The 26,578-nt window shown below is 51.6% G+C and overlaps 1 protein-coding gene across 6 annotated transcripts; it reads left to right on the top strand.

The window, feature by feature from the left end:
• The first annotated feature begins 15,747 nt into the window (after positions 1 to 15,747).
• On the top strand, positions 15,748 to 26,578 carry ILVBL (ilvB acetolactate synthase like). Of its 6 annotated transcripts, none has more exons than XM_054463054.2 (16): positions 15,748 to 15,888; positions 16,475 to 16,619; positions 17,970 to 18,171; positions 18,303 to 18,430; positions 18,516 to 18,654; positions 18,742 to 18,853; positions 21,485 to 21,584; positions 22,039 to 22,136; positions 22,252 to 22,388; positions 23,554 to 23,688; positions 25,033 to 25,147; positions 25,234 to 25,403; positions 25,484 to 25,554; positions 25,634 to 25,705; positions 25,884 to 25,989; positions 26,125 to 26,578. In XM_054463054.2, exons 2-16 carry the CDS (start codon positions 16,485 to 16,487, stop codon positions 26,301 to 26,303), a joined length of 1,899 nt encoding a protein of 632 aa, XP_054319029.1. In that variant the 5' UTR covers positions 15,748 to 15,888; positions 16,475 to 16,484; the 3' UTR covers positions 26,304 to 26,578. The 6 variants fall into 6 exon arrangements, with proteins under 6 accessions (XP_054319029.1, XP_054319026.1, XP_054319024.1 ...); XM_054463053.2 differs by having other exon boundaries at positions 15,843 to 16,164; XM_054463051.2 differs by having other exon boundaries at positions 15,762 to 15,888; positions 18,516 to 18,853.

The raw sequence follows: 26,578 nt of genomic DNA, 5'->3' as shown, positions 1-26,578 counted from the left end.
TATTTTGAAAATTCTAAACAGATGTTTTTTAAGAGACAGGATCTCACTCTGTCACCCAGGCTGGAGTGCAGTGGTGCATTCATAGCTCGCTGCAGCTTCAAACTTCTGGGTTGAAGGGCTCCTCCTGCTTCAGCTTCCTGGGTAGTTAGTTGGGACTATGGGCACACAACACAACACCTGGATAATTTTTTTTAAAAAGAGATGGCATTTCGCTATGTTGCCCATGCTGATCTGGAACTCTTGGGCTCAAGTAATTCTCCCGCCTTGGCCTCCCAAAGCACTGGGATTATAGGGATGTGCCACTGCACCCAGCCCAAACAGATGTGTTTGTTGAAATCCTTGCCACTTTCCCATAAATCACGTTCCATTGAAATGATTCTGTCATCATGGTCACATGGAAAGAGAGGGTAAAGCTTACTATAAGGATAAGATGGGAGGAGAATGCCTTTCTAGTACTAGAAGGAGAGAAGGTGATGCTAGAAGTTGGGGAAGCAAGTGGTCAGGCACTGGAGCCCTAAAATACAGAAGAGGAGACAGTATGGCAGGGAACCTCTAAGATGGCTCCCAGTGATCCCACCTTCTGGAACTCATGACCTCATATAATTTCCTCCTCTTGAGTAACTTGCTTCTGACCAATAGAATATCAAAATGTTGAGTGGATGCCATTTCCATGATTGTGTTACAAAGATCCTGGCATCCTTCTTGGCAGCAAAATCTCTCTCTTGCTGGCTTTGATGAAGCCAACAGCCTATTTGGAGAGGCAAGAAACTGAGCGTAGCCTACAGCCAACATCCAGTGAGGAACAGTGGCCCTTAATCCAACAGTTTTCAAGTAACTGAATTCATGCTGAAACCACATAAATAAGCTAGAAAAAGGGTCCTTATCCACTTGTGCCTTCAGATAAGACCACAGCTCTGGCCAACATTTTGATTGCAGCCTGTGAGTAGCTGTGCCCCAACTAAGATTCCTGATCTATAGACACTTTGAGATAATAAATGTGTGTGGGTTTTTTTTTTTTTTTAATGGAGTCTCTGTCACTCATGCTAGAGTGCAGTGGCGCGATCTCAGCTCACTGCAACCACCACCTCCTGGTTCAAGTGATTCTCCTGCCTCAGCCTCCCGAGTAGCTGGGATTACAGGTGTGTGCCACCACACCCAGATAATTTTTGTATTTTTAGTAAAGACGGGGTTTTATCAGGGGTTTCCACTTTTGCGTCTTCCTCATTTTCTCTTGCCGCTGCCATGTAAGAAGTGCCTTTTGCCTCCTGTCGTGATTCTGAGACCTCCCCAGCCATTGGAACTGTAAGTTCAATTAAACCTCTTTTTCTTCCCAGTCTCAGGTATGTCTTTATTAATAGTGTCAGAACGGACTAATACAGGTGGTTCCTCAAAAAGTTAAAAATAGATTTAGCATATGATCTAGCAATTCTACTTCTGGGCGTACATCCAAAAAACCTGAAAGCAAGATCTTGAAGAGATATTTGCACACCCATATTCAGAGCAACATTATTCACAATAGCCAAAAAAGTTGGAAGCAACCTAAGTGCCCTTCGGTGGATGGATGAATAAACAAAACATGGTATAGCACATACCACCATACAACAGAATATTATTCATTCTTTTTTTTTTTTTTTTAATTTATGAAGAATTTATTGATGATTCTTGGGTGTTTCTGGGAGAGGGGGATATGGCAGGGTCATAGGATAATAGTGGAGAGAAGGTCAGGAGATAAACACATGAACAAAGGTCTCTGGTTTTCCTAGGCAGAGGTCCCTGCGGCCTTCTGCAGTGTTTGTGCCCCTGAGTACTTGAGATTAGGGAGTGGTGATGACTCTTAAAGAGCATGCTGCCTTCAAGCATCTGTTTAACAAAGCACATCTTGCACCGCCCTTAATCCATTTAACCCTGAGTTGACACAGCATATGTTTCAGAGAGCAGGGGGCTGGGGGAAAGGCCATAGATCAACAGCATCCCAAGGCAGAAGAATTTCTCCTAGTCAGAACAAAATGGAGTCTCCTATGCCCACCTCTTTCTACACAGACACAGCAACAATCTGATCTCTCCTTCCTTTCCCCACACTTCCTCCTCTTCTCTTCAACAAAACCGCCATCGTCCTCATGGCCCGCTCCCGATGGTCGCTGTCTCTTCGGAGCTGTTGGGTACACCTCCCAGACAGGGCAGCCGGGCAGAGGCGCTCCTCACCTCCCAGACGGGGCGGCCGGGCAGAGGCGCTCCTCACTTCCTCCCAGACGGGGCCGCCCAGCAGAGGCGCTCCTCACTTCCCCGACGGGGCGGCCGGGCAGAGGCGCTCCTCACTTCCCAGATGGGGCAGCCGGGCAGAGGCGCTCCTCACTTCCTCCCAGACGGGGTGGCGGTCAGGCAGAGGCGCTCCTCACCTCCCAGACGGGGCGGCCGGGCAGAGGCGCTCCTCACTTCCCAGATGGGGCAGCCGGGCAGAGGCGCTCCTCACTTCCCAGACGGGGTGGCGGTCAGGCAGAGGCACTCCTCATCTCCCAGACGGGGCAGCCGGGCATAGGTGCTCCTCACTTCCTCCCAGACGGGGTGGCAGCCGGGCAGAGGCACTCCTCACCTCCCAGACGGGGCGGCTGGGCAGAGGCGCTCCTCACTTCCTCCCAGACGGGGTGGCGGCCAGGCAGAGGCACTCCTCACCTCCCAGACGGGGTGGCCGGGCAGAGGCGCTCCTCACTTCCTCCCAGACGGGGTGGCGGCCAGGCAGAGGCACTCCTCACCTCCCAGACGGGGTGGCCTGGCAGAGGCGCTCCTCACTTCCTCCCAGACGGGGTGGCGGCCAGGCAGAGGCACTCCTCACCTCCCAGACGGGGTGGCCGGGCAGAGGCGCTCCTCACTTCCTCCCAGACGGGGTGGCGGCCAGGCAGAGGCACTCCTCACCTCCCAGACGGGGTGGCCTGGCAGAGGCGCTCCTCACTTCCTCCCAGACGGGGTGGCGGCCAGGCAGAGGCACTCCTCACCTCCCAGACGGGGTGGCCGGGCAGAGGCGCTCCTCACTTCCCAGACGGGGTGGCGGCCGGGCAGAGGCGCTCCTCACTTCCTCCCAGACGGGGTGGCGGCCAGACAGAGGTGCTCCTCACTTCCCAGACGGGGTGGCCGGGCAGAGGCGCTCCTCACCTCCCAGACGGGGTGGCCAGGCAGAGGGGCTCCTCACTTCCCATACGGGGTGGCAGCCGGGCAGAGGCGCTCCTCACTTCCCAGATGGGGCAGCCGGGCAGAGGCGCTCCTCACTTCCTCCCAGACGGGGTGGCGGCCAGGCAGAGGCACTCCTCACCTCCCAGACGGGGTGGCCGGGCAGAGGCGCTCCTCACTTCCTCCCAGACGGGGTGGCGGCCAGGCAGAGGCACTCCTCACCTCCCAGACGGGGTGGCCTGGCAGAGGCGCTCCTCACTTCCTCCCAGACGGGGTGGCGGCCAGGCAGAGGCACTCCTCACCTCCCAGACGGGGTGGCCGGGCAGAGGCGCTCCTCACTTCCTCCCAGACGGGGTGGCGGCCAGGCAGAGGCACTCCTCACCTCCCAGACGGGGTGGCCTGGCAGAGGCGCTCCTCACTTCCTCCCAGACGGGGTGGCGGCCAGGCAGAGGCACTCCTCACCTCCCAGACGGGGTGGCCGGGCAGAGGCGCTCCTCACTTCCCAGACGGGGTGGCGGCCGGGCAGAGGCGCTCCTCACTTCCTCCCAGACGGGGTGGCGGCCAGACAGAGGTGCTCCTCACTTCCCAGACGGGGTGGCCGGGCAGAGGCGCTCCTCACCTCCCAGACGGGGTGGCCAGGCAGAGGGGCTCCTCACTTCCCATACGGGGTGGCAGCCGGGCAGAGGCGCTCCTCACTTCCCAGATGGGGCAGCCGGGCAGAGGCGCTCCTCACTTCCTCCCAGACGGGGTGGCGGCCAGGCAGAGGCGCTCCTCACTTCCCAGATGGGGCAGCCGGGCAGAGGCGCTCCTCCCTTCCCAGACGGAGTGGCCAGGCAGAGGCACTCCTCACCTCCCAGAGTGGGCGGCCGGGTAGAGGCGCTCCTCACTTCCCAGAGTGGGCGGCCGGGCAGAGGCGCTCCTCACTTCCCATAGGGGGTGGCAGCCGGGCAGAGGCGCTCCTCACTTCCCAGATGGGGCAGCTGGGCAGAGGTGCTCCTCACTTCCTCCCAGACGGGGTGGCGGCCAGGCAGAGGCGCTCCTCACCTCCCAGACGGGGCGGCCGGGCAGAGGCGCTCCTCACCTCCCAGACGGGGCGGCCGGGCGGAGGCACTCCTCATATTCATTCTTAAGAAGAAGGAAATTCTGACACAACATGGATGAGCCTGGAGGATAGTATGCTAAGTGAGATAAGCCAATAACAAAATAAGAAGTACTGTATAATTCTACTTCTATGAGGTACCCAGATAATTCAACTTCTGTGAGGTACCCAGAGTATTCAAATTCATAGAGACAGAGAGTAGAACACTAGCTGTCATGGCCTAAGGGAGATGAGAATGGAGAGTGAGTGTTTAATGGGTATGGGGTTTCACTTTTGCAAGATGGAAAAGTCCTGATAATGAGTAGTGGTCATGGTTACACAACAGTGTGAATGTATGTAATGCCATTGAGCTGTAGACTTAAAAATGACTCTACTGGTAGTGTTTATGTTATGTGTATTTTGCCACAATTAAAAATAAAAATAAAATTAAAAGAGATACGCAATGAAAGGCAGCCAGTTAGCAACATTGAGTTAGCAAGAGAAGAGTTTATTTGTCTTGTAGATATCTTGGTTCTGAAATATCTAAATCACCTCCCTAAACAGGCAGAGCTAGATGAACTGGTGCCACTGCATACAATGTACATGCACCTCCTTCTTCTCATACACAGACCATCCCTATCCAAGAGACATAGCCTAATGACTCATCCACTCGCTGGTCTGGTTTGAAATATAACATTCCTCCATTGAGCTCTGGTATGGTTTCTCATGGTCTGGTGGCCTACAAACTTAAAAAGCTCCCTCTAGTCTGCATGCAGTATAAGTGGTAAAACCATAGTAAAACAAACAAGCAAACAAACAAACACCTCTGCCCCCAATTTCCCAAACAATAAAAAACCTCCACTTCAATGGAAGCATGGGAAACACACAAAAGTCAATGAACTGCAATATGAAATTTTCATTATGCAGAAATTAACTAGGTGTGCAGTGGTTCATGCTTGTAATCCCAGCACTTTGGGAAACTGAGGTTGGAAGATTGCTTGAGGCCACGAGTTTGAGACCAGCCTGGGCAACATAGTGAGACCTCATCTCTACAAAAAAACAAAACATTATCTGGGTGTGGTGGCATGTGCCTGTGGTCCCAGCTACTCAGAAGGCTGAGATGGGAGGATTGCTTGGGCCCAGGAGATTGAGACTGCAGTGAGCTACGATCGTGCCACTGTACTCCAGCCTGGGCGACAAAGAAAGACCCGGTCTGTAAAAAACAAAACAAAACAAATACAAATTTTATTAGGCAGAAATTGTGAAGACTCCTTGAAGGGCAGCCTTGCCAGAGAGTAAGTTCTTTGTCCATTGTCCTCCATGGTCCTTGGTTTTGCCCCCTAGTGGGGCCGTTCATTGTCTTCTATGCCCCAAAGCCATTTCTGAAGCTTTCTCATATCTTGCTGGTACAATTTTGAGGAGGTTCATGATACAAATTTGGGGGATTTTTTTTTTTTTTTTGAGACAGGGTCTTTCTCTGTCACTTAGGCTGGACCACAGTGATGTGAATATGGATCACTGCAGCCTCAACCTTGTGGGCTCTAGGGATCCTCCTACCTCAGGCTCCCATGTATCTGGGACCACAGGCATGCACCCCCCACGCTCGGCTAATTTTTTTTATTTTTTGCAGAGTTTGGGTCTCACTTTTTTGCCTAGGCCAGTTCTCAAACTCCTGGGCTCAATTGATTCCCCTGCCTTGGCTTCCCAAAGTGCTGGGATTATAGGCATGAGCCATTGCTCCTGGCCAAGATTGTTTTATTTTATTTTTCTGAGATGGAGTCTCCGTCTGTCACCCAGGCTGGAGTGCAGGGGCACAATCTCGGCTCACCGCAATCTCTGCTTCCTGGGTTCAAGCGATTCTCCTGCCTCAGCCTCCCAAGTAGCTGGGATTATAGGCATGTGCCATCACACCAGGCTAATTTTTGTATTTTTAGTAGAGATGGGTTTTCACTACTTGGCCAGGCTGGTCTTGAACTCCTGATCTCAAGTAATCCACCTGCCTCAGCCTCCCAAAGTGCTAGGATTACAGGCATGAGCCGTTGCTCCCCACCAAGATTTTTTTTTTTAATGTCAAATAATCACAGTCAAAAGACTGTGCCAAAGCAGTCCAGACTTATAGTTTCTTTGACAACGCAGATCTCAAAAATTTAGTAGACTTTCCATCTTCTTGTCTCCAGGCAGGCCCATATGCAAGGAGCGAGAGCCAATTATCAATATCTTCTTTGGCATAGTTCTTAAACCTTAACTCTGTCCTCCTTTATTTCCTAGCCTCTATGCCTGGACCTTGGTACTCTCTTATCTTTTCTTTCTTTCTTTCTTTTTTTTTTTTGAGACGGAGTTTCACTCTTGTTGCCCAGGCTGGAGTGCAATGGCACGATCTTGGCTCACCGCAACCTTCACCACCCAGGTTCAAGCCATTCTCTTGCCTCAGCCTCCCGAGTAGCTGGGATTACAGGCACGCACCACCACACCCAGCTAATTTTTGTATTTTTAGTAGAGACGGGGTTTCACCATGTTGGCCAGGATGGTCTCGATCTCCTGACCTTGTGATCCGCCTGCCTTGGCCTCCCAAAGTGCTGGGATTACAGGCGTGAGCCACCGTGCCCGGGGATATTCTCTCATGTTAGTGACAGCTACTCTTAGCTTTTCGAAAGGCAGAGTTGGGAGGGGAGGCAGTACTCTTGCTCCTGGGCTGACTCTCACAGTCTGGAAGAGACTTCCAAGTGGGAAGCTGCCGAGAACCCGTTGCCTCATCAGAGCCATCTTGCATGGATGCTTCATTTTGTGGGTGCAGGAGGTGTTTTGCTTCGAAGCCCTGTGAGGCCCTGAATCACCACAGTCAGTTCATTTCAATTGTAGCCTGCATGGAGAAAGAGCCTCCCTTGATATAAATCTTTTTTTTTTTTTGGAGACAGAGTCTCGCTCTCTCACCCAGGCTGGAGTGCAGTGGCGCGATCTCAGCTCACTGCAACTTCCGTCTCCCAGGTTCAAGCGATTCTCCTGCCTCAGCCTCCTGAGTAGCTGGGACTACAGGCGCCCACTGCCATGCCTGGCTAATTTTTTGTATTTTAGTAGAGACAGTGTTTCACAGTGGTGCCTAGGCTAGTCTCGAACTCCTGAGCTCAGGCAATCCTCCCACCTTGGCCTCCCAAAGTGCTGGGATTACAGACGTGAGGCACCACACCCGGCCTCATTGATATAATTCTATTCCTTTCCATCTCCACTTCTACAGTACATCTCTCTCTGTATTAATAGTAGCCAGAAGTAGTCAACACACACATACAAATAGCCTGGGTTCTTCCAATGACATCTCCAAAGCTTGGAGACTCCATCGGTGCCTGCTCTGTCATTCAAGACATCACAGTTTTACCTAGTGGTCTGCCATAATGTAACATAGATCACCAGATCCTCACCTTGTATCTGTGTCTTCATGACCTGCTGTCTGATGGTCAAGTTAATGCTTTATAGTTCAGGTTTTTATTACAGCAGAACCCCAGTTCTGGTTCTTAGTAGGGCAAAACTCCACATCTGGTACTTATTAGGGCAAAACCCCACTCTTGGTGCTAACTTTTATTTTAAACTATTGTACAGTATGAGCTGCTGTAACAATGAGACCCTAAAATAGAGTAGTTTACCCTGGATAGAAGTTATATCTTGCTCATGTACAGGTCTGGAGGTGGGTAGTTTAGGGCTGGTAAAGTGCTTTCCTTAAATCATAGCTTCCATGTCTGAGTCCAAAGTTGCTTCTTTAGCTCCAACCATACTTTTTTTTGAGACAAGGGTCTTGCTGTGTCGCTCAGGCTGGAGTGCAGTGGCATGCTCAGCTCACTTTAACCTCTGCCTCCCAGGTTCGAGTGATTCTCATGCCTCAGTCTCCTGAGTAGCTGGGACTACAGTGCACGCCACCATGACTGGCTAATTTTAGTATTTTTAGTAGAGATAGGGTTTCTCCATATTGGCCAGGCTGATCTTGAACTCCTGGCCTCAAGTGATCCACTCACCTCGGCCTCCCAAAGTGCTGGGATTATAGGTATGAGCCACTGCGCCCAGCCCAACCATACATTTTTATCCCAGGCTATACGAGAAACTTAAAGGCTCAAAGGAACATATACATTTCCTTTAAAGGGCACGATGGGCCGAGTGTGGTGGCTCATGCCTGTAATCCCAGCCCTCTGGGAGGCTGAGGTGGGTGGATCGCCTGAGGTCAGGAGTTCAAGATCAGCCTGGCTAACATGGCGAAACCCTGTCTCTACTAAAAATACAAACACTAGCCAGACATGGTTGTGGGAGCCTGTAATCCCAGCTACTCAGGAGGCTGAGGCAGGATAATTACTTGAACCCAGAAGGCGGATGTTGCAGTGAGCCAAGATCATGCCATTGCACTCCAGCCTGGGTGACAAGAGTGAAGCTCCACCTCAAAAAAAAAAAAAAAAAAATGACATAGTGGACTTTGGGGTACTTATTATACCCAATGGAGTACTATTTAGCTATAAAAAAATGAGATCCTGTCATCTGCAACAATTTAGATGGAACTGGCATATTCTCACTTATTTGTGGGAGCTAAAATTAAAACAATTGAACTCTTGGAGATAGAGAGTAGAAGGATGGTTACCAGAGGCTGGGAAGGGTAGTGGGGGGTGGGGCGGAAGTGGGGATGGTTAATGGATACAAAAAAAAAACTCGTGTTCCCCATAAATATATACACCTACTATGTACTCACAAAAATTAGAAACTAAAAAAAAAAAAAAAAGTTACATCAGTGCAGGGTGGGAAGTAAAAAAAGAAAAGAAAAGAAATGTGTCTAATATCAAACAGCAACTGGAAGGCAAAATTAGGATTCAGCCCCAAGTTGTCAATATGCTTCACAATCTTAGCCAATTCACTGGGAGCCAAGATCCTGCAGTTAGTACTAAAAAAAGAAGAAGAAAAAAAAAAAAAAACAAACAAACCCAAAGGAAATGAGGGATAAGAGAAAGGAAAGGAAAGGGAGACAGGAGCGAAGATCTCCTTCCCAGGTAGTCTGATGGGAGCCTCAAGAGAAAAACAAAGGTTTTTTTGTTTTGTTTTGTTTTGTTTTGTTTTGTTTTTTTGAGACAGAGTTTCACTCTTGTTGCCGTGGAGTGCAATGGCGCAATCTCAGCTCATTGCTACCTCCGCCTCCCAGGTTCAAGCGATTCTGCTGCCTCAGCTTCCTGAGTAGTTGGGATTATAGGCACCCGCCACCACACTCAGCTAATTTTTTGTATTTTTTAGTAGAGACGGGGTTTCACTATGTTGGCCAGGCTGGTCTCGAACTCCTGACCTCAGGCGATCCACCTGCCTCAGCCTCCTAAAGTGCTGGGATTATAGGCATGAGCCACCACGCCTGGCTGAGAAAAATAAAGTTTTAGAACAATTTCTAGATTCTGTGTATTCATGATTAGCTAATATGATAACTTCCCCTCTAGGAAGGAAATAATAATTATTAAGGGAATAATAATTCTTATACCGTGATCCATTAGGCATGACTAAAGAGGTCCATATTTTGCAGGATGACTCTCTTCTCTGCCAATAATAATTGCCTTTCTTTTTATAATACATAAAGTATAATATCAAATAAATGCTTATTACATTGCTGAGTAGTATTCCATGGAATGGATGTGCCATAGGACATTTAACCATTCACTTCTCGAGGAATATTTTGGTTTTTCCAGTTTTTGGCTATTACCAAAAATCTTCTGTGGGTCAGCTCATCCCAGGATGTTGGATTTCAATTTCAATTTTTCTTTTTTCAAGACAGAGTCTTGCTCTGTTGCCCAGGCTGGAGTACAGTGGCGTGATCTCAGCTCATTGCAACCTCTGCCTCCCAGGTTTAAGCGAATCTCCTGCCTCAGCCTCTTGAGTTGCTGGGATTACAGGCGTGTGCCACCAGGCCTGGCTAATTTTTGTATTTTTGGTAGAGACAGGCTTTCACCATGTTGGTCAGGCTGGTGTCGAACTCCTAACTTCAAGTGATCTGCCTGCCTCGGCTTTCCAAAGTGCTGGGATTACAGGCGTGAGCCCCTGTGCCTGGCCTCAATTTTTCTTTTTTTGAGAAAAGGTCTTGCTCTGTTGCCCAGGCTGGAGTGCAGTGGTGTGATCATAGCTCACCACAGCCTCAAACTCCTGGGCTCAAGCAACATCTCAGCCTCCCAAGTAGCTGGGACTACAGGTGCGCACCACCACACCTGGCTAATTTTAAAATTTTTTTGTAGAAATGGAGTCTTTCTAAGTTGCTCAGGCTGATCTCAAACTCTTAAGTGATCCTCCCACCTTGGTTCCGCCAAAGTGTTGGGATTACAGGCATAAGCACCCAGGCTCATTTTCAATTTTGAGGGGCATATTAAGCACATTGAAAGTTGTGTAGGATGACTCCATTTTTCTTTTTAAATTTTGGGACTCTGTTCATTTATAAATTACTAACAATTCCTTTAGTAATGTTTTTGTGGTTTCTGTGGATTGTTAATTTTCCCCAGTGGTGAGAGCTTGTTGGTTTTCATTTATTTGCTTGAGTGGATGGAAATACCGGTTCCATCACTCCCTGTTAGGCATTACCTCCTACAGGTGTGGAGCCAGGTATGACTCACACCTCTTGACGATGGTTGGAAGCCTACGTGATGCTGTCCTTGGCTCAAGGAGATGAAAGCCAGGATTAGGGGCCTGCATCAGTTTAGAAGGAGCTCTAAGTGCCTTAGGAACCTTCTCGAAGGCTGTAGGAGCGTTTAGAAACATAGGGATTTCATGCCCACCGGGAAGAGTCAGGAAATCTGGGAACCAGTTTAGTTCTGAACCACTTACTGAGACTTGCAGGGATCACCCCGCTCTGTGTCTCACAAGTCATCAAAGAGAGGAACTGACATTGATGATCGCTTCCCTCTGTGACATTTCCAGACTCTATACTTACTTCAAAACTCATAAAAATAAGCATTGACAAGGATATGAGGGTGTGGTAAGTGCATTGCTTCCCCAGACTTGAAACACTTAACAGTAGCGTTTCCTGAGAGTAACATCAAAGACGCCTTTGAATTGCACAGGCAGAAATTGAGTCCCTTTTCCAGTTTTCTTTCAAACCTCTGGTTACTTCAAGTGATCACTTTGGTTTTGTGCCAGTGTGTCTTTAAACAATTCTATTTATTTATGGATGGTGTGTGTGTGTGTGCATATAATTATCTATTTATTTACACATATATGTATAAAAGTATATGTATGTAATTTTAGTTTTTAAAGGATCATGCAGTAAAATTGAAATTTTTAGAGTTCAGTTCAATAAAAATTTTAACATAGGTAACCACTATCATAATTAGAATTTTAACACATGCAGCCACCATAATACAAAACAGTTCTATCAACCCCAAAACCTTCTATACTACCCCCTTTATTCTAACACCCTTCCCTAACCCCTGGCAACACTGATCTTTCCTCCCATAGTATGGTTTTGTCAGTTTTGGAGAATATCATATAAATGGATCATATTGATGGTACCTTTGAAATTGGCTTCTTTCTTTTTCTTTTGAGATGGAGTTTTGCTCTTGTTGCTCAGGCTGGAGTGCAATGGTATAATCTTGGCTCACTGCAACCTCTGTCTCCTGGGTTCAAGTGATCCTCCTGCCCCAGCCTCCTGAGTAGCTGGGATTATAGGCGCCCACCACTACACCTGCTAATTTTTTATATTTTTTGTAGAGACGGGGTTTCACCATGTTGGTCAGGGTGGTCTCAAACTCCTGACCTCAGGTCATCCACCTGCCTCGGCCTTCCAAAGTGCTGGGATTACAGGCATGAGCCCCATGCCCGGCCAAGATTGGCTTCTTTCAATCAGGCTACTTATTTTGAGATTCATCCAAAGTGTTGTGTGTTTCTCCGCTTTTCTGTTTTGTTGTATTTTATGTTTTTAGCAAGACAGAGGGTCTTGCTCTGTCTCCCAGACTAGAGAGTGCAGTTGCACAATCATGGCTCACTGCAGCCTCAAACTCCTGGGCTCAAGAGATCTTCCTGCCTCAGCCTCCAGTATCTGGGACTACAGCTGCATGCCACCATGCCTGGCTAGTTATATATATATATATATACGTGTATATATATGTATATACATACGTGTATATATGTATATACATACGTGTATATATGTGTATACATACGTGTATATATGTGTATACATACGTGTATATATGTGTATGTATACACATATATGTGTATACATACACGTGTATATATACGCGTGTGTATACATACATGTGTATATATACGCGTATATATACACTATATATATACGCGTATATATACGCGTATATATACACTATATACGCGTATATATACGCGTATATATATACGTACATATATATATATATTTTTTTTTTGAGATGGAGTCTCGCTTTGTTACCCAGGCTGGAGTACAATGCCACGATCTCAGCTCACTGCAACCTCTGCCTCCTGGGTTCAAGCGATTCTCCTGCCTCAGCCTCCTGAGTAACTGGGATTACAGGCACCCACCACCACGCCCGGCTAATTTTTTATATTTGTAGTAGAGTGGGGTTTCACCATGTTGGTCAGGCTGGTCTTGAACACCTGACCTCAGGTGATCCACCTGCCTCAGCCTCCCAAAGTGCTGGGATTACAAGTGTGAGCCACTGCACCTGGCCTGTCGTGTTTTGGTAGTTTGCCCTCTTTATTACTGAGCAGTGTTTCATGGTATGGGTGAATCACAGTTTGTTTAACCATTCCTCTCTTAAGGGATATTTTGTTTTTTTGTTTTTTGTTATTTTTTCCAGTTTTCAGCTATTGCAGATAAAGCTCCTATGAATAATCACGTGCAGATTGTGTGTGGTTGCATATTGTTCAAAATTCTCTCTGGCTTTCCAATTCACTTAGAATAAAATTTGCAGTCCTCATGCAGCCTGTAAAATCATACCTGTCTGGCCTTTGTCCAGCCTTTGATAGCGTCTCCTCCCTGCCTCCTCTGCTCTCTTTCTTCTAGCTATCCTGGCTTTCCTGACTTTCTCTGCACATGCAAAGCCCATCCCATTTGTAATGAGTTGCATGGCAGACCTTAAAATGTACATTCAGAACCTGCAAATGTGACCTAACTTGGAAAATGTGTTTTTTGCGGAAGTAGTTAAGTGAGTGGTCTCAAGATGAGCCTATCCTGGATGAGGGTGGCCCCTAAATGCAATGACAAGTATCCTTATAAGACATAGAGGAGGAGAGCCGGGCGCGGTGGCTCATGCCTGTAATCTCAGCACTTTTGGAGGCCGAGGCAGGCGGATTGCCTGAGGTCAGGAGTTCGAGACCACTCTGGTGAATATGGTGAAACCCCATCTCTACTAAAAATACAAAAAAATTTAGCCGGGTGTTGTGGCATGTGCCTGTAATCCCAGCTACTCAGGAGGCTGAGGCAAGAGAATTGCCTGAACCCAGGAGGTGGAGGTTGCAGCGAGCCGAGATCGCACCACTGCACTCCAGCCTGGGTGAAAGAGTGAGACTCCGTCTCAAAAAAAAAAAAAAAAAAAAGATATAGAAGGAGATGCAGGCACAGGGAATAAGGCCGTCTGAAGATATACACAGAAATTGGAGTGACGCAGCCATAAGCCAAAGAATGCCTGGAGCCTCTTGAAGTTGGAGAAGGTAAGGATCCTTCCCAAAGATCTTGAGACAGCGTACGGCCCCGCTGATGCCTCCACGCTGAATTTCTGGCCTCCAGAGGCGTAAGAGAATTAATTCCTGTTGTTTCAAGCCACTCAATTTGTGGTAATGTGTTATGGCCATCAAAGGAAATTAATAAAACACCTCAGGGCCTTTGCATGTGCCATCTCCTCTACCTGGATTACTCTTTCTCCAGATCCTTGTGGGGCCCATGTCTTCACTTCCTTCTGGTCTCTCTGCTCAACTGTCACCTCTTTAGAGAGTCCTCCTGCTGGTCCTAAGAGAGGCCCTTACTGTATCCCTCTAACTCAATAATTTGTTGCACTTCTCTTTAAATATCAATCAATTTAGATACATGGTATTTGTTTCCTCCCGTGCCCCACCCCCACCCCGTTTTTTTTTTAGAGACAGGGTCTTGCTCTGTTGCCCCAGCTGGAGTGCAGTGGCACAATCACAGCTCACTGTAGCCACAACCTCTTGGGTTCAAGCAATCCTCCCTTCTCAGCCTCCCAAGCAACAGGGATAACAAGCACGTGCCACCATACTCAGCTAATTTTTTTTGCTTTTTAAAAAAAATTTTTTTAGACAGAGTCTTGCTCTGTTGCCCAGGCTGGAGCGCAATGGCGTGATCTCAGCTCACTGCAACCTCTGCCTCCCGGGTTCAAGCGATTCTCCTGGCTAAGTTTGTTTGTTTGTTTGAGAAACTGGGTCTCACTTTTTGGCCCCGGTTGGTCTCAAATTCCTGGCCTCAAGTGATCCTCCTGTCTTGGCCTCCCAAAGTGCTGGGATTACACACATGGACCACCATGCCAGGCTTGTTTCCCTTTTTAAAAAAATCACTTGTCCTCTGTGTATATTTGTCTCAGGGACTGTTGAATAATCCAGCTTTCGGCTGAGAAGCTTTTTGGACATTTGCCTAGTGACAATCTTTCTTTATCTGGGGAGAGATTGGTCAGATAATTAGTCTTGGAGCATGTTAAAGCTTTGTCTCCCAAGAAAGAATTTACATCTATTACAACATCTTTTTCTCTCTCTCTGGAAAATTGTATCCTTGCTATTAAGACTTTTTTTTTCTTTTTTAGCTTTACAGAAAAGCTGCAAAGATAGCAAGATAATTTTTGTCTACTCTTTATCCAGCTTCCCTGAATGTGAACATCTTATATAACCATAATACATTTACTGAAACAAAAAGATTAACACTGGTTGATTACTATTAACTCAACTCCAGACTTTATTTGGATTTCACTAGCTTTATCCACAAATTTGTCCTATTTTTGATTCCTGGATCCAGTCCAGGGTACTATATTGAATTTAGTTGTCACAGCTCCTTTCCCTCCTCTAGTCTGTAGCAGTGCCTCAGTCTTTGTTTTTCATGAGCTTGACAGTTTTGGAGAGGTCTGGTTAGGCATTTTGTAGAATGTGACTCAATTTGAATTTCCTTTGCTTGCTACTATACCTATTATACAAAAAATATACACACATATATACATGCACAAATATTTATTTATAGTGTGGAAAATATACATAACAAAATTTACCATTTTTTAAGTATTATTATTATTTTCTGAGACATGGTCTTGCTCTGGTACGGCCCCGCTGGTGTGGAAAGCGAGCTGTGTTCGGAGCGCCTGAACCTACGGGCTTGCACCGTGGGGCCAATGGAAAGCTGCGGAAGGTGGGCGCCCAAAGGTCTGGGCTCCTGAAGCCGCTGAGGGGCGTGGCCTCCTGGTTTTAAAACAATAAAATGGGTATGATGCCTGCAGTGCAAGCCAATGAAAGGCAAGAGGAGGCGGGGTCTACGAGCGAGGCGGCCAGTAGAGGCAAGGCTCTTTCGGGTGGCCCCGGAGCGTGGCTCCGACTGTGCGCATGCGCATTGGGCCAGACTACGGGGCGCCGCTGAGCCAAGTGGGTGACCCTGGTACGGCCACGCTCCCGGGTCACGTGACACGGAGGGGGCCGAATTCTGCTGGAGGCAGCGCCATATCCTGGAGGTGAAGGTGAATACCCTCGGGGGTCGAGCTGGTGTGGGAGAACCACATCCTGATGCGATGTGACCTCGACCCAGCCTGGCCCGGGGTCGGTGATCAGGCTTGGGCCCGTGCGCTCTTTAAGGGAGAGGCGTGGGTTGCGTGGAGGGTCGCGCCCGCTAACCCGGGGGCGTGACCTCGTGCCTCTCGGTGACGTAACGTGGGGCGAGCTCACTACTGGGGCTGAGATTTGGGGTCCGGTTGTGGAAAGAGAGGCGGGGCTTCCGCCTGTCCATTGACAAGTAGGTAAGTGGAAGATAACTGTGTGGTGCTGTCGTCGCCACCTTGACCTGTGGTGGCTAGTTTGGGTGGGAGTGGTGGTGATGTAAAGGACTGGGGGTAGCCCCGCGAGGGGCGTGACCTTGTCACAGAGAGGCATGGCTTCACCCCGAGCCCAGGCGCACAAAGGGCGTGGTCTGGCAGGGTTGGGGGCGTGGCCGCACAGAAACTGGCGGCAAGGGGCGTGGCCCTGGATCAAGCTGCGAGCCGGGGCGCGATTTCTTCCGGAGAGGTTTCCTGTCGCGCCCAAGTCTGGGAAGTGCCCTTTCTCTCTTAGGTACCACCTCATGGAGACCCCCGCGGCCGCCGCCCCCGCCGGGAGCTTATTCCCCTCCTTCCTGCTCCTGGCCTGCGGGACGCTGGTGGCCGCCTTGCTGGGCGCCGCTCACCGCCTGGGGCTCTTCTATCAGCTGCTGCACAAGGTGCGGAGCACAGAATGGGAGGTGGGCTGGGGGCAGTCAAAGAGGGAGGGGCCTCGTGGTGCTGCTTCCAGCTCACTCATTGTGCAGGGTGGGAAAGGGAGCCCCGACTAGTCCAGAGGGACTGGTAAGAGGTTCTGTCCAGGGCCCTGTCTCCATTGCCACGCTGTGTATGGAGGCCTGGACTTTGCCACTAGTGAGAGAGAACACGGAAGCTGCCGCTGCCGGGGCACTCGAACCCCACCTACCTCCTTCCCCTGTGACTCTTTTCACAGAACAGATGGACAGCACTCTGATAGTGCTCCCTAACCTGGATGGGATAAATGGGGCAGAGGGCAGGCACCAGCGACGGGGTGGCAGTGACAGTTTCATAACAGTTGCCCTCTGCTGAGCTCAGTACTGTAGACTTTCTTACCTACCCCTTACCTTTTCCTTGAAAGTAGGTGCTGTTCTTTCTGTCTTCATTTTCTGCAAGAGGAAGCTGAGGCTCAGAGAGATTGTGTGGTGGTTTGCCCTAGGTGACATGTTTGGAGAGAGCTGACCCCGCAGGCCTCCCCCTGAACTCCTTGCACCTCTGTTTGAAATTTACCCCTTCCCTAGACCCCCTCCTCAACCCTTTCTCTCCTAGCAGGGACCAAGCTTGACTTCTCCCTCCCCAAACCCTTCTCTACTCCTTCCTCTGCTGGCCAGGAGTGATGCCAGTGACCTTCAGGACTTGTGAGATTTAAAGCAAGCCTTGGATATGTAGGGCTGTGAGGCAGCTAGAGTTGGAAGGCCTCGGCAGTCTGTGCCAGCAGCTCACTCCCGTGCCAGGCACCAGGTGGCTGGCAGCCTGTCAACTAAGCCCTGGGCCTGTTTAGCGTCCATCAGGAGGGCATCAGGGAGGCTGGGATCAGGAGCCCAGCTGCCAGGCTCTGCAGGGATACTGGAGGGCAGGGAGGAGTCACAGCAGATGGCTCCCTGCCATCTGCTCTGCGTGCGTTGTGCCCCTGGCCAAACCCCCTGGGTTATATAACCCTCTCCTCTCTCCCTGATTGCCCTGCCATCCTGGAGACAGGCAGTGTAACAGGGGGGCACTTAAGAGCATGCGTTCTATTGGACTTTCAGTCTTACTTGGGCAAGTCTTGATGTCCTCAGCTGTAAGAGGGATGTAATGACAAGAGGATCTGATAAGATGTTATGCCTTGCTTTGAGCCTGGCATGTAGTATAATATATGCCTAACCAAGACCAAGCTTCTCTTGACCTCTCACCCTGCCCCTGCCCCCTTACCTGGGGCAGGGGGATTGCCCCCTTTCCCAGCTGCCCTCTGCCCTGGCCTTTAACTTTATTGCTCTACCTGTCCTTGGGCCCAGGTGGACAAGGCAAGCGTCCGGCATGGCGGAGAGAACGTGGCCGCTGTGCTGAGGGCCCACGGCGTGCGGTTCATCTTCACGCTGATCGGTGGGCACATTTCCCCGCTGCTGGTGGCCTGTGAGAAACTGGGCATCCATGTGGTGGACACACGCCATGAGGTCACGGCCGTCTTTGCTGCTGATGCTATGGCCCGCCTGTCCGGTGAGGGCGTTGCAGAGAGGGCTGGGGACTGGTTGCACTGTGGGATAGAGTGTCTGTGAGGGTAGGGGTTTTTCAGAGGTGGGAGAATGGCTAAGAGAGTGGGCATGGCCGTGATGGGCTCTGCGTTCCAGGAACGGTGGGCGTGGCGGCAGTGACAGCAGGCCCTGGCCTCACCAACACGGTGACTGCAGTGAAGAATGCTCAGATGGCTCAGTCCCCAGTTCTGCTTCTGGGTGGGGCCGCCAGCACTCTGCTGCAGGTACCCAGTTCTTGGAGGCCGGTGGGGGCCTAGGGGGGCTTGAAGGGCTCATGTGGTAACCCTGCCACACCTCTGTCTTTGCCAGAACCGAGGTGCGCTCCAGGCCATTGATCAGCTGTCCCTTTTCCGGCCACTCTGTAAGTTCTGTGCGTCCGTGCGGAGGGTGCGGGACATCGTGCCCACCCTGAGGGCCGCGATGGCTGCCGCCCAGTCGGGCACCCCAGGTAGGTGGAGGATGGTGATGCTGAGCAGTGCTGGGGCTGAGGGGCTGGGGACATGTTGCAGACTCAGCGTCCTCCCTGCCCCTGCAGGTCCGGTGTTTGTGGAGCTGCCCGTTGACGTGCTGTACCCCTGCTTCATGGTCCAGAAGGAGATGGTGCCAGCCAAATCACCCAAGGGCCTCGTGGGCCGAGTGGTCTCCTGGTGAATAGCCCCACCCCTGCCATTCCCTCCTCTATCCCCCGTCCTCTCCTGCAGCTTCCAGCCCACGCCTGTCCTCCTTTGATTCACATGTGGACTGGGAGGAGGCAGCTGGGGGGAGAGCATTCCAGGCAGAAGGAACAGCATGTGCAAAGGTCCTGAGGCAGGAATGAATTAGGTGGGTGGGGAAAGCAAGGTGGCCCTCGTGGAGGCAGCAAAAGGGAGAGGCTCAGGACAGCCCTCCTTCTCCTCCTTTTCCCTTTCTTCTCCTCCTCCATCATCTCTTCTTCCTTCTCTTCCTCCTCCCTCTTCCTTCCTCTTCTCCTCCCTTCCCCCCCCACCTTTCCCATCATCCTCTCCGTTTTCCTCCTCCTAAAGGATGATCCTTGAACCTCGGAAGGGAGATTCATTCTTACATTTACAGAGGAGGAAGCTCAGAAAGGTGAAGTCACTTGCCCAAAGTCACACAGCTAAGAAGTGGCAGAGCCCAGGCCGGGCGCGGTGGCTCTCACTTGTAATCCCAGCACATTGGGAGGCCGAGGTGGGCAGATGACCAGGTCAGGAGATGGAGACCATCCTGGCTAACATGGTGAAACCCCATCTCTACTAAAAATACAAAAAAAAAAAAAAAAAATTAGCCGGGCGTGGTGGCTGGCGCCTGTAGTCCCAGCTACTGGGGAGGCTGAGGCAGGAGAATGGCATGAACCCAGGAGGCGGAGCTTGCAGTGAGCCAAGATCATACCACTGCACTCCAGCCTGGGCGACTGATCAAGACTCTGTCTCAAAAAAAAAAATAAAAGAAGTGGCAGAGCCCAGACTCGACCCCTCTCCTTCCTCTTCCTTTCCTTCCCTCACATCTTTGTCCTTTTCTTTTCTTTTCCTTTTTTTTTTTTTTGAAACAGATTCTTCGTTCTGTTGCCCAGGCTGGAGTGCAGTGGCGCGATCTTGGCTCACTGCAACCTCCGCCTCCTGGGTTCAAGCGATTATCCTGCCTCAGTCTCCCGAGTAGCTGGGACTACAGGCGTCCGCCACCACACCTGGCTAATACTTGTATTTTTAGTAGAGACGAGGTTTCATCATGTTGGCCAGGCTGGTCTGGAACTCTAAAGTGATCCACCCTCCTCGGCCTCAAACATTACAGACATGAGCCACCGCGCCTGGCCTGTTCTCCTCTTCTTCCTCCTTTCCTTTCTCTTCCTCCTCTTCCTCTTTCTCTCCCTTCCCCTCAGTCCCTTCCCTTTGCCTGTCCTTGGCCCTTCCTTTCCACACATTTAGCGAGCGGCATCCATGTGCCAGGTTCCAGGACAGGCACGGGGCATCATCAGTGGACAAGGTAGTCAGGCTCCTGTACTCTGGATGTGTGTGAAGCGCCTGAGGGTCAGCTCAGGCAGGCAGTAGTGATTTTGTTCTATGGCCTCTTTATTTTTTTGAGATGGAGTCTCGCTTTGTCTCCCAGGTTGGAGCGCAGTAGTGCGATCTCAGCACACTGCAACCTCCACCTCCTGGGTTCAAGTGATTCTCCTGCCTCAGCCCCCCGAGTAGCTGGGAATACAGGTGCAGTCCACCATACCCAGCTAATTTTTGTATTTTTAGTAGAGATGAGGTTTCACCATTTTGGCCATATAGCCTCATTCTTAATGCACTTTGCCCCCTGGCTTCCCAGTCAGTCCCTCCCCTTGTTCTCCTCCTTGCCCCTCTCTCTTGGGCTGCCCCTCACAAGGCTATCTCTTATCTTGCCTTTTTTGTTTTGTTTTGTTGTGAGACGGGGCCTCACTCTATCACCCAGGCTGGAGTGCAGTGGTACGATCATAGCTCACCACAGCCTTGAACTCCTGGCCTCGAGCAATCCTCGCGCCTCAGCCTCCCTTGCCTTTTCTTTGCTTGCGGGGCATCCCACGGTTCCATCCTTGGCTGCTTCTGTGCTGTCTTGGCCTGTCCTTAACGGTGAAAGCAGAGGCTTCTGACTCTGAGCTCCGACTGTTTCCTGCCGATGCCCATGTGTCTGTCTTTCGCTGGATAGAGCGCCCCCTGAGGGCAGGGCTGGGCAGGATCTATCTTTGTGTCTCCAGGGCCCTGCACAGGTCCTTCGGGAAAGTTGGGGCCCTGGGGCCCAGTGAGCAAGGAGACCGAGAAGGCCCTGTTTGAATCAGGAGAGGACAGTGTTCAGAACTCCCATGGATCAAGTGTTATGCAAAGTGTCTCATGACCTAAATGGACAGATCCTTGAACCTGGGGAGGGAGGTTCATATTTACATTGACAGAGGTGGAAGCTCAGAAGGGTGAAGTCACTTGCCCTAAGTTGCACAGCTAGGAAGTGACAGAGCCAGGACTTGAGCTCACATCTGTTGGACCCACAGGCTTAATCCTGGCATGCTGAGCCTGCGTTCCTTGCTTCTGGGGGGCTACGTGGAGTTGGGGTGGACCCCAGAGGCTACCGAGGGCAAACAGGCAGTTGAAGACCTGGCCACTAGGGTTCATCTGTCCCTGAGGTGTCACTCATCCACCCCTTCCCCATGCCACTTTGCTCCTGGCTTTTCTCCCAGCCCCTTTCCCGGCCCCTCTCCTTGCTCAGATCCAGGAATCCTTGTAGTTAGTTAATTCTGGCAACTTGGTTCTTTCCCCTCCCTTTTGCAGGTATTTAGAGAATTACCTGGCCAACCTCTTTGCAGGAGCCTGGGAGCCTCAGCCCGAGGGACCGCTGCCCCTGGACATCCCCCAGGCTTCCCCACAGCAGGTGAATTGCCTCTCTTTTGTGTCTGAGGACCCTACCCGGCAGGGCCCCCTGACCCTCTCCCTGAGTCAGTACTGGGGCCTTAATCTTGGGTGCTCATGGCGACTCAAGGGCGGCCCTTTGGCTGGACGCGGTGGCTCACAGCGGTAATCCCAACACGTGGGGAGGCCGAGGCGGGTGGATCACTTGAGGCCAGGAGTTCAAGACAAGCCTGGCCAACATGGTGAAACCCTGTCTCTACTGAAAATACAAAAGTTAGCCAGGCATGGTGGCATGCGCCTGTAATCCCAGCTACTCTGGAGGCTGAGGTGGGAGAATTGTTTGAACCTGGGAGGTGGACGCTGCAGTGCGCTGAGATCACGCCATTGCACTCCATCCTGGGCAACAGAGTGAAACTGTGTCTCAAAAAAATAAATAAATAAAAAGACAGCCCTTTGATCCCCACCTCTCGCTCCAGGTTCAGCGCTGTGTGGAGATCCTGAGCCGGGCCAAGAGGCCCCTGATGGTGCTAGGGAGTCAGGCCCTGCTCACCCCGACGTCCGCCGACAAGCTTCGGTGAGAAGCCCCAGCCCTGTCCTTGTTTTCACGTTCCCAGTCCCCGGTCCTCGGGTGCTCTTGGGGAGGCGGGAGGCCCCGGCCACACTGACCTCTGCTCTGCCTGGACTCCCAGGGCTGCCGTGGAGACCTTGGGTGTTCCCTGCTTCCTCGGAGGGATGGCACGGGGGCTGTTAGGCCGCAACCACCCCCTCCACATCCGGGAGAACCGCAGTGCGGCCCTGAAGAAGGCAGATGTCATTGTCCTAGCAGGTGGGCCTGAGCCTCTTCCTTTCCCTCCTTCCCCCAGGAACCCCCTCACCCTGTCACCCAGCTTCACACAAAGGAGGAAGAACGTCTAGTGGGCACCTATTGTGCTTGATACACATTTTCACATAAAGCGCTTTGAACCCTAACCAGACGCATAATAGGTGTATCGGTTAGCTACTGCCCTGTAACAACCATCCCCAAACTCAATGGCTAAAAATGCATTTCTGATTTCTCAGGACCCACCTATAAGGTAGGTGGTAGCTGTGGTTTTGGCTGGGCTCATTCGTGAGTCTGCACTTGGGTTAGGCAGGAAGGCAGCTGTGCTGATCCAGGCTGGGCTTGCTCACCTGTATGGGGATTGGCTGGCCCTGCAGCTCGTCTGGGATGGCCTCAGCTGGGGTCATAGAGTTCTTCACCCCTGTCTCCATGGCCCCCTTGTTTCTCATCCTCCAATAGGCTAGCCTGGGCTGGCCGACTTGGTGAAGGATGAGAAAACTATGGGGCTGGGAGAGTGCAGTTATTCAGCAGAGTGAGTGGAGGCTGTGTGGCTTCTTGAAGTAGAGTCTGCAGGAATGCGGGGTGGGGGTCCTGAATCATCTGGAGGTGTCTTCACTCAGAGGTCTTGCAATTGACGCCAGCTGTTGGAGGGGCCGTGGACTAGGGCAATTACACAGGTCTCTATGTGTGGCTCGGGTTTCCTCCCAGCGTGATGGCCTCAGGGTAGTCAGACTTCTTAGACAGAGAGCACACTCCTTGGCCCCACCCAGGCCTCTAAAAGTGAACAAGGAAGAAACTGCATCTCTTCTGACCCAGCCTTGGGTGTCATGCCGTGTCACTTCTGCCACCAGATTCAAGGAAAGGGGACCTAGGCAGCACCTCTCTCCACGGGAGGCATGTCAAGGTGACCTCGTACAAATGGATGTAGGGTGGGAGATACGGCCATCTGGGAAAATATACCCGCCTCTGCCCTATCCTGTTGGCCAAAGCATGTCATGAGGCCAGTTCTGATTCAAGGGGTGTGGGGAACTGCAAGGTCATTGTAGGTGGCACAGGTGCAGGGAGACTCGGTGAGGAACAGGGACTCTTTTGCATCCAGTCCACCACAGTGGATCAAGTAAGGTAGAGGACATGGGGCCTTTGCCCACTGCATTCCTGTCCCCCACACCAGGAACTGTGTGTGACTTCCGCCTATCCTATGGCCGTGTCCTCAGCCACAGCAGCAAGATCATCATCGTCAATCGTAATCGGGAAGAGATGTTGCTCAACTCAGACATCTTCTGGAAGCCCCAGGAGGCTGTGCAGGGTGAGCCCCCTAATCCCCCCGTACTCCTCCCGGTCCCTCTCCTGGTTTCTGCTGCAGCTGGCTTGAGCCTGGTACGGTGATCGAGGCCCAGACCTTGCCCTACGGGTAGCCAGTCAACCAGAGACAAATAGTTGGCCCTCAAACTGATGAATGCTTCTTTCTTTAAATTTTTTTTATTTTTATTTTTTAGAGACGAGGTCTCGCTCTGTCACCCAGGCTGGAATGCAGTAGTGCAATCACAGCTCACTGCAGCCTCAAACTCCCAGGCTCAAAGCAATCCTCCCACCTCAGCCTCCTGAGTAGCTGGGACTATAAGTGTGCACCACCATGCCAGGCTAATTCGTTAATTTTTTTTTTGTGGAATCAGCATCTCACGATGTTGCCCAGGCTGGTGTCGAACTCCTGGCCTCAAGTGATCCTCCTGCCTCGGCCTCTCAAAAGTGCTGGGATTACAGACCAGAGCAACTGCGCCCGGCCTGATAGATGCTTCTGTAGGAACAAATGGTGGGTGGACACAGAGGGAGGCTTGAAAACGTGCATGTGATCACGTTCCCTCCCACACTGCCCACCGCCCTCAGGACAGAGAGCACACTCGTTGGCCCCTTAGCCTCTCTGTCTTCCTGCCGTATCTCTGCCCTCTCCTTATTTCAGTCCCCTTGGACTTGAACTTGGTTCATCATTCTGAGGATGTTGACTCCCCCGCAGCCTAGGCGACAGGACACTCTTGTATTAAGCAGAGAAGTAGCACCGTTGCATCTGTGTTGGGAAGATCCACTCAGCAGCCGTGGACGGCAGGCTGGAAGGGGGCTGGGTGGAGGCCAGGGGGGCTGCTAAAAATGGCCAGGACAGAAGCGAGGAGGCCTGAACTGGAGATGAACAGTGGGAGAGCCTCACCTTCTCAGAGCCTCCATTTGATCATTTGAAAAATGGGGTGGTGAAAAATACATCACGGGGCTGTTAGTTCACTTCAGTAACGTTTGCCGTGCGCTTCCACGTGCCTGGATTTGAGAGATGTGCTTGGTGGATGTAGCTCTTTTCATTGAATGTTTCCCAGGCAGAAGGAGGTAGAGGGAGGGGACGAGGCCAGCTTGGGTTTGTCACCTGCCTTGTGTTCCTTAACCCTTGTTTCTTGGGCCTTGTCCTCCCTTTTCATCTGGGCTGCCCTCCCCTGGTTCTGGCAGGTTCTGGGGTGTTTCACCTGTTTTTTTTCTAGGAGCACCCCTGGCCTGCTTCCCGTCTGCCTGCTCGGATGCTGCTGCTGGCTTCCTGCTGTTTTGAGGCCTCTGGTGCTGGAAGAACAGGAAGAAGCCAGCTCCCCACACCTGTGTCCTCTTCCTTCCCCAGGAGATGTGGGTTCCTTTGTGCTGAAGTTAGTGGAGGGCCTTCAGGGCCAGACATGGGCCCCAGACTGGGTGGAGGAGCTGCGGGAAGCCGACCGGCAGAAGGAGCAGACCTTTCGGTGGGGCCTGGGTGGAGTGGATGTGGGAAGGGGGTTCCCGGCAGACCCTGCTGCCAACCCTGGTGACCTTCGCTGTCCTGTCGCAGGGAGAAGGCAGCGATGCCTGTGGCTCAGCACCTGAACCCGGTGCGGGTGCTGCAGCTGGTGGAGGAAACGCTACCTGACAACTCAATTCTGGTGGTGGATGGCGGGGACTTCGTGGGCACTGCCGCCCATCTGGTACAGCCCCGCGGCCCCCTGCGCTGGCTCGATCCTGGTAAGGAAGGGCCCCCGCCTGGGGCAGTGGGCACCATCCATCCGGACGCCTTCACACCCACCTGCTCTTGGTCCTCTTAGGGGCCTTTGGGACTCTGGGAGTTGGTGCAGGATTTGCACTTGGGGCCAAGCTGTGCCGGCCAGATGCTGAGGTGAGGCACTGGAGTTGGGAGACTTGCTGCTCTCTAGGCCCTGATCCACCCTAACCATCCTGGGTCCCCTCCCCACTAGGTCTGGTGCCTGTTTGGGGATGGAGCTTTTGGCTACAGCCTCATCGAATTTGATACGTTCGTCAGACACAAGGTGACTGGGCTGGCCTGAGGGAAGCTTAGGGCCTGGGGTTCTGGGAGATGTCACCAGGGGTGGGCTGAGGTAGGGAGGGAGCCTCCTGTCTGGCAGAGGCCCTATCCCTGTCTCTGTCCTCTGGCTGGCCAAGCCATGGGGCTGAAGGCTGCGGCCTGCCTTCATCTTCTTCCTGTAGATCCCAGTGATGGCCTTGGTAGGGAATGATGCTGGCTGGACACAGATTTCTCGGGAGCAGGTGCCCTCTCTGGGCAGCAACGTGGCCTGTGGCCTGGCCTACACTGGTGAGGGGGCCTCAGCGAGGTTGGGAGGACAGGAGGCTATTTCAGTCCCGGCTGGGCTTGTGTTCCTCTCCTGGGCTGGCTGCGTGTGTGGTGGGCTGAGTCCTTGCCACCATCCGACTTAATCTCTTCTTTTAGATTATCACAAGGCAGCCATGGGTCTGGGGGCCCGGGGCTTGCTGCTCTCACGAGAGAACGAGGATCAGGTGGTCAAGGTGCTGCACGATGCCCAGCAGCAGTGCCGAGACGGCCACCCGGTTGTGGTCAACATCCTCATTGGGAGGACGGACTTCCGCGATGGCTCCATTGCTGTATAGGGCCTTGTGGGTCAGGACGCTTGGCTGCCTTCCTGCCCCTGGACTGTGTCCAGCTGGTTTGGAGTCTCATCATTGCTTGCCCTGGGCCTATCCCATGAGGCCCGATGACTCCACAACCTCCCTGAGGAGGGGATGGAGGGGTCAAAGCTCAGAGAGGCTCTCTTGTGAGCTCTTGGACCCTCCTCTCCACAGACCCAACTGTGCCCTTTGTCCCCTCTCTTATGGAGACTGAATAAACCACCTTTGGCCCATGTAGGCCCAAGTACTCAGTCTCA

This window comes from Pongo pygmaeus, chromosome 20 (assembly GCF_028885625.2).
Source record: "Pongo pygmaeus isolate AG05252 chromosome 20, NHGRI_mPonPyg2-v2.0_pri, whole genome shotgun sequence".
Lineage (NCBI taxonomy): Eukaryota > Metazoa > Chordata > Mammalia > Primates > Hominidae > Pongo > Pongo pygmaeus.
Note: the sequence above shows the minus strand (reverse complement) of the source record. Positions and strands in the feature narration are given on the sequence as shown.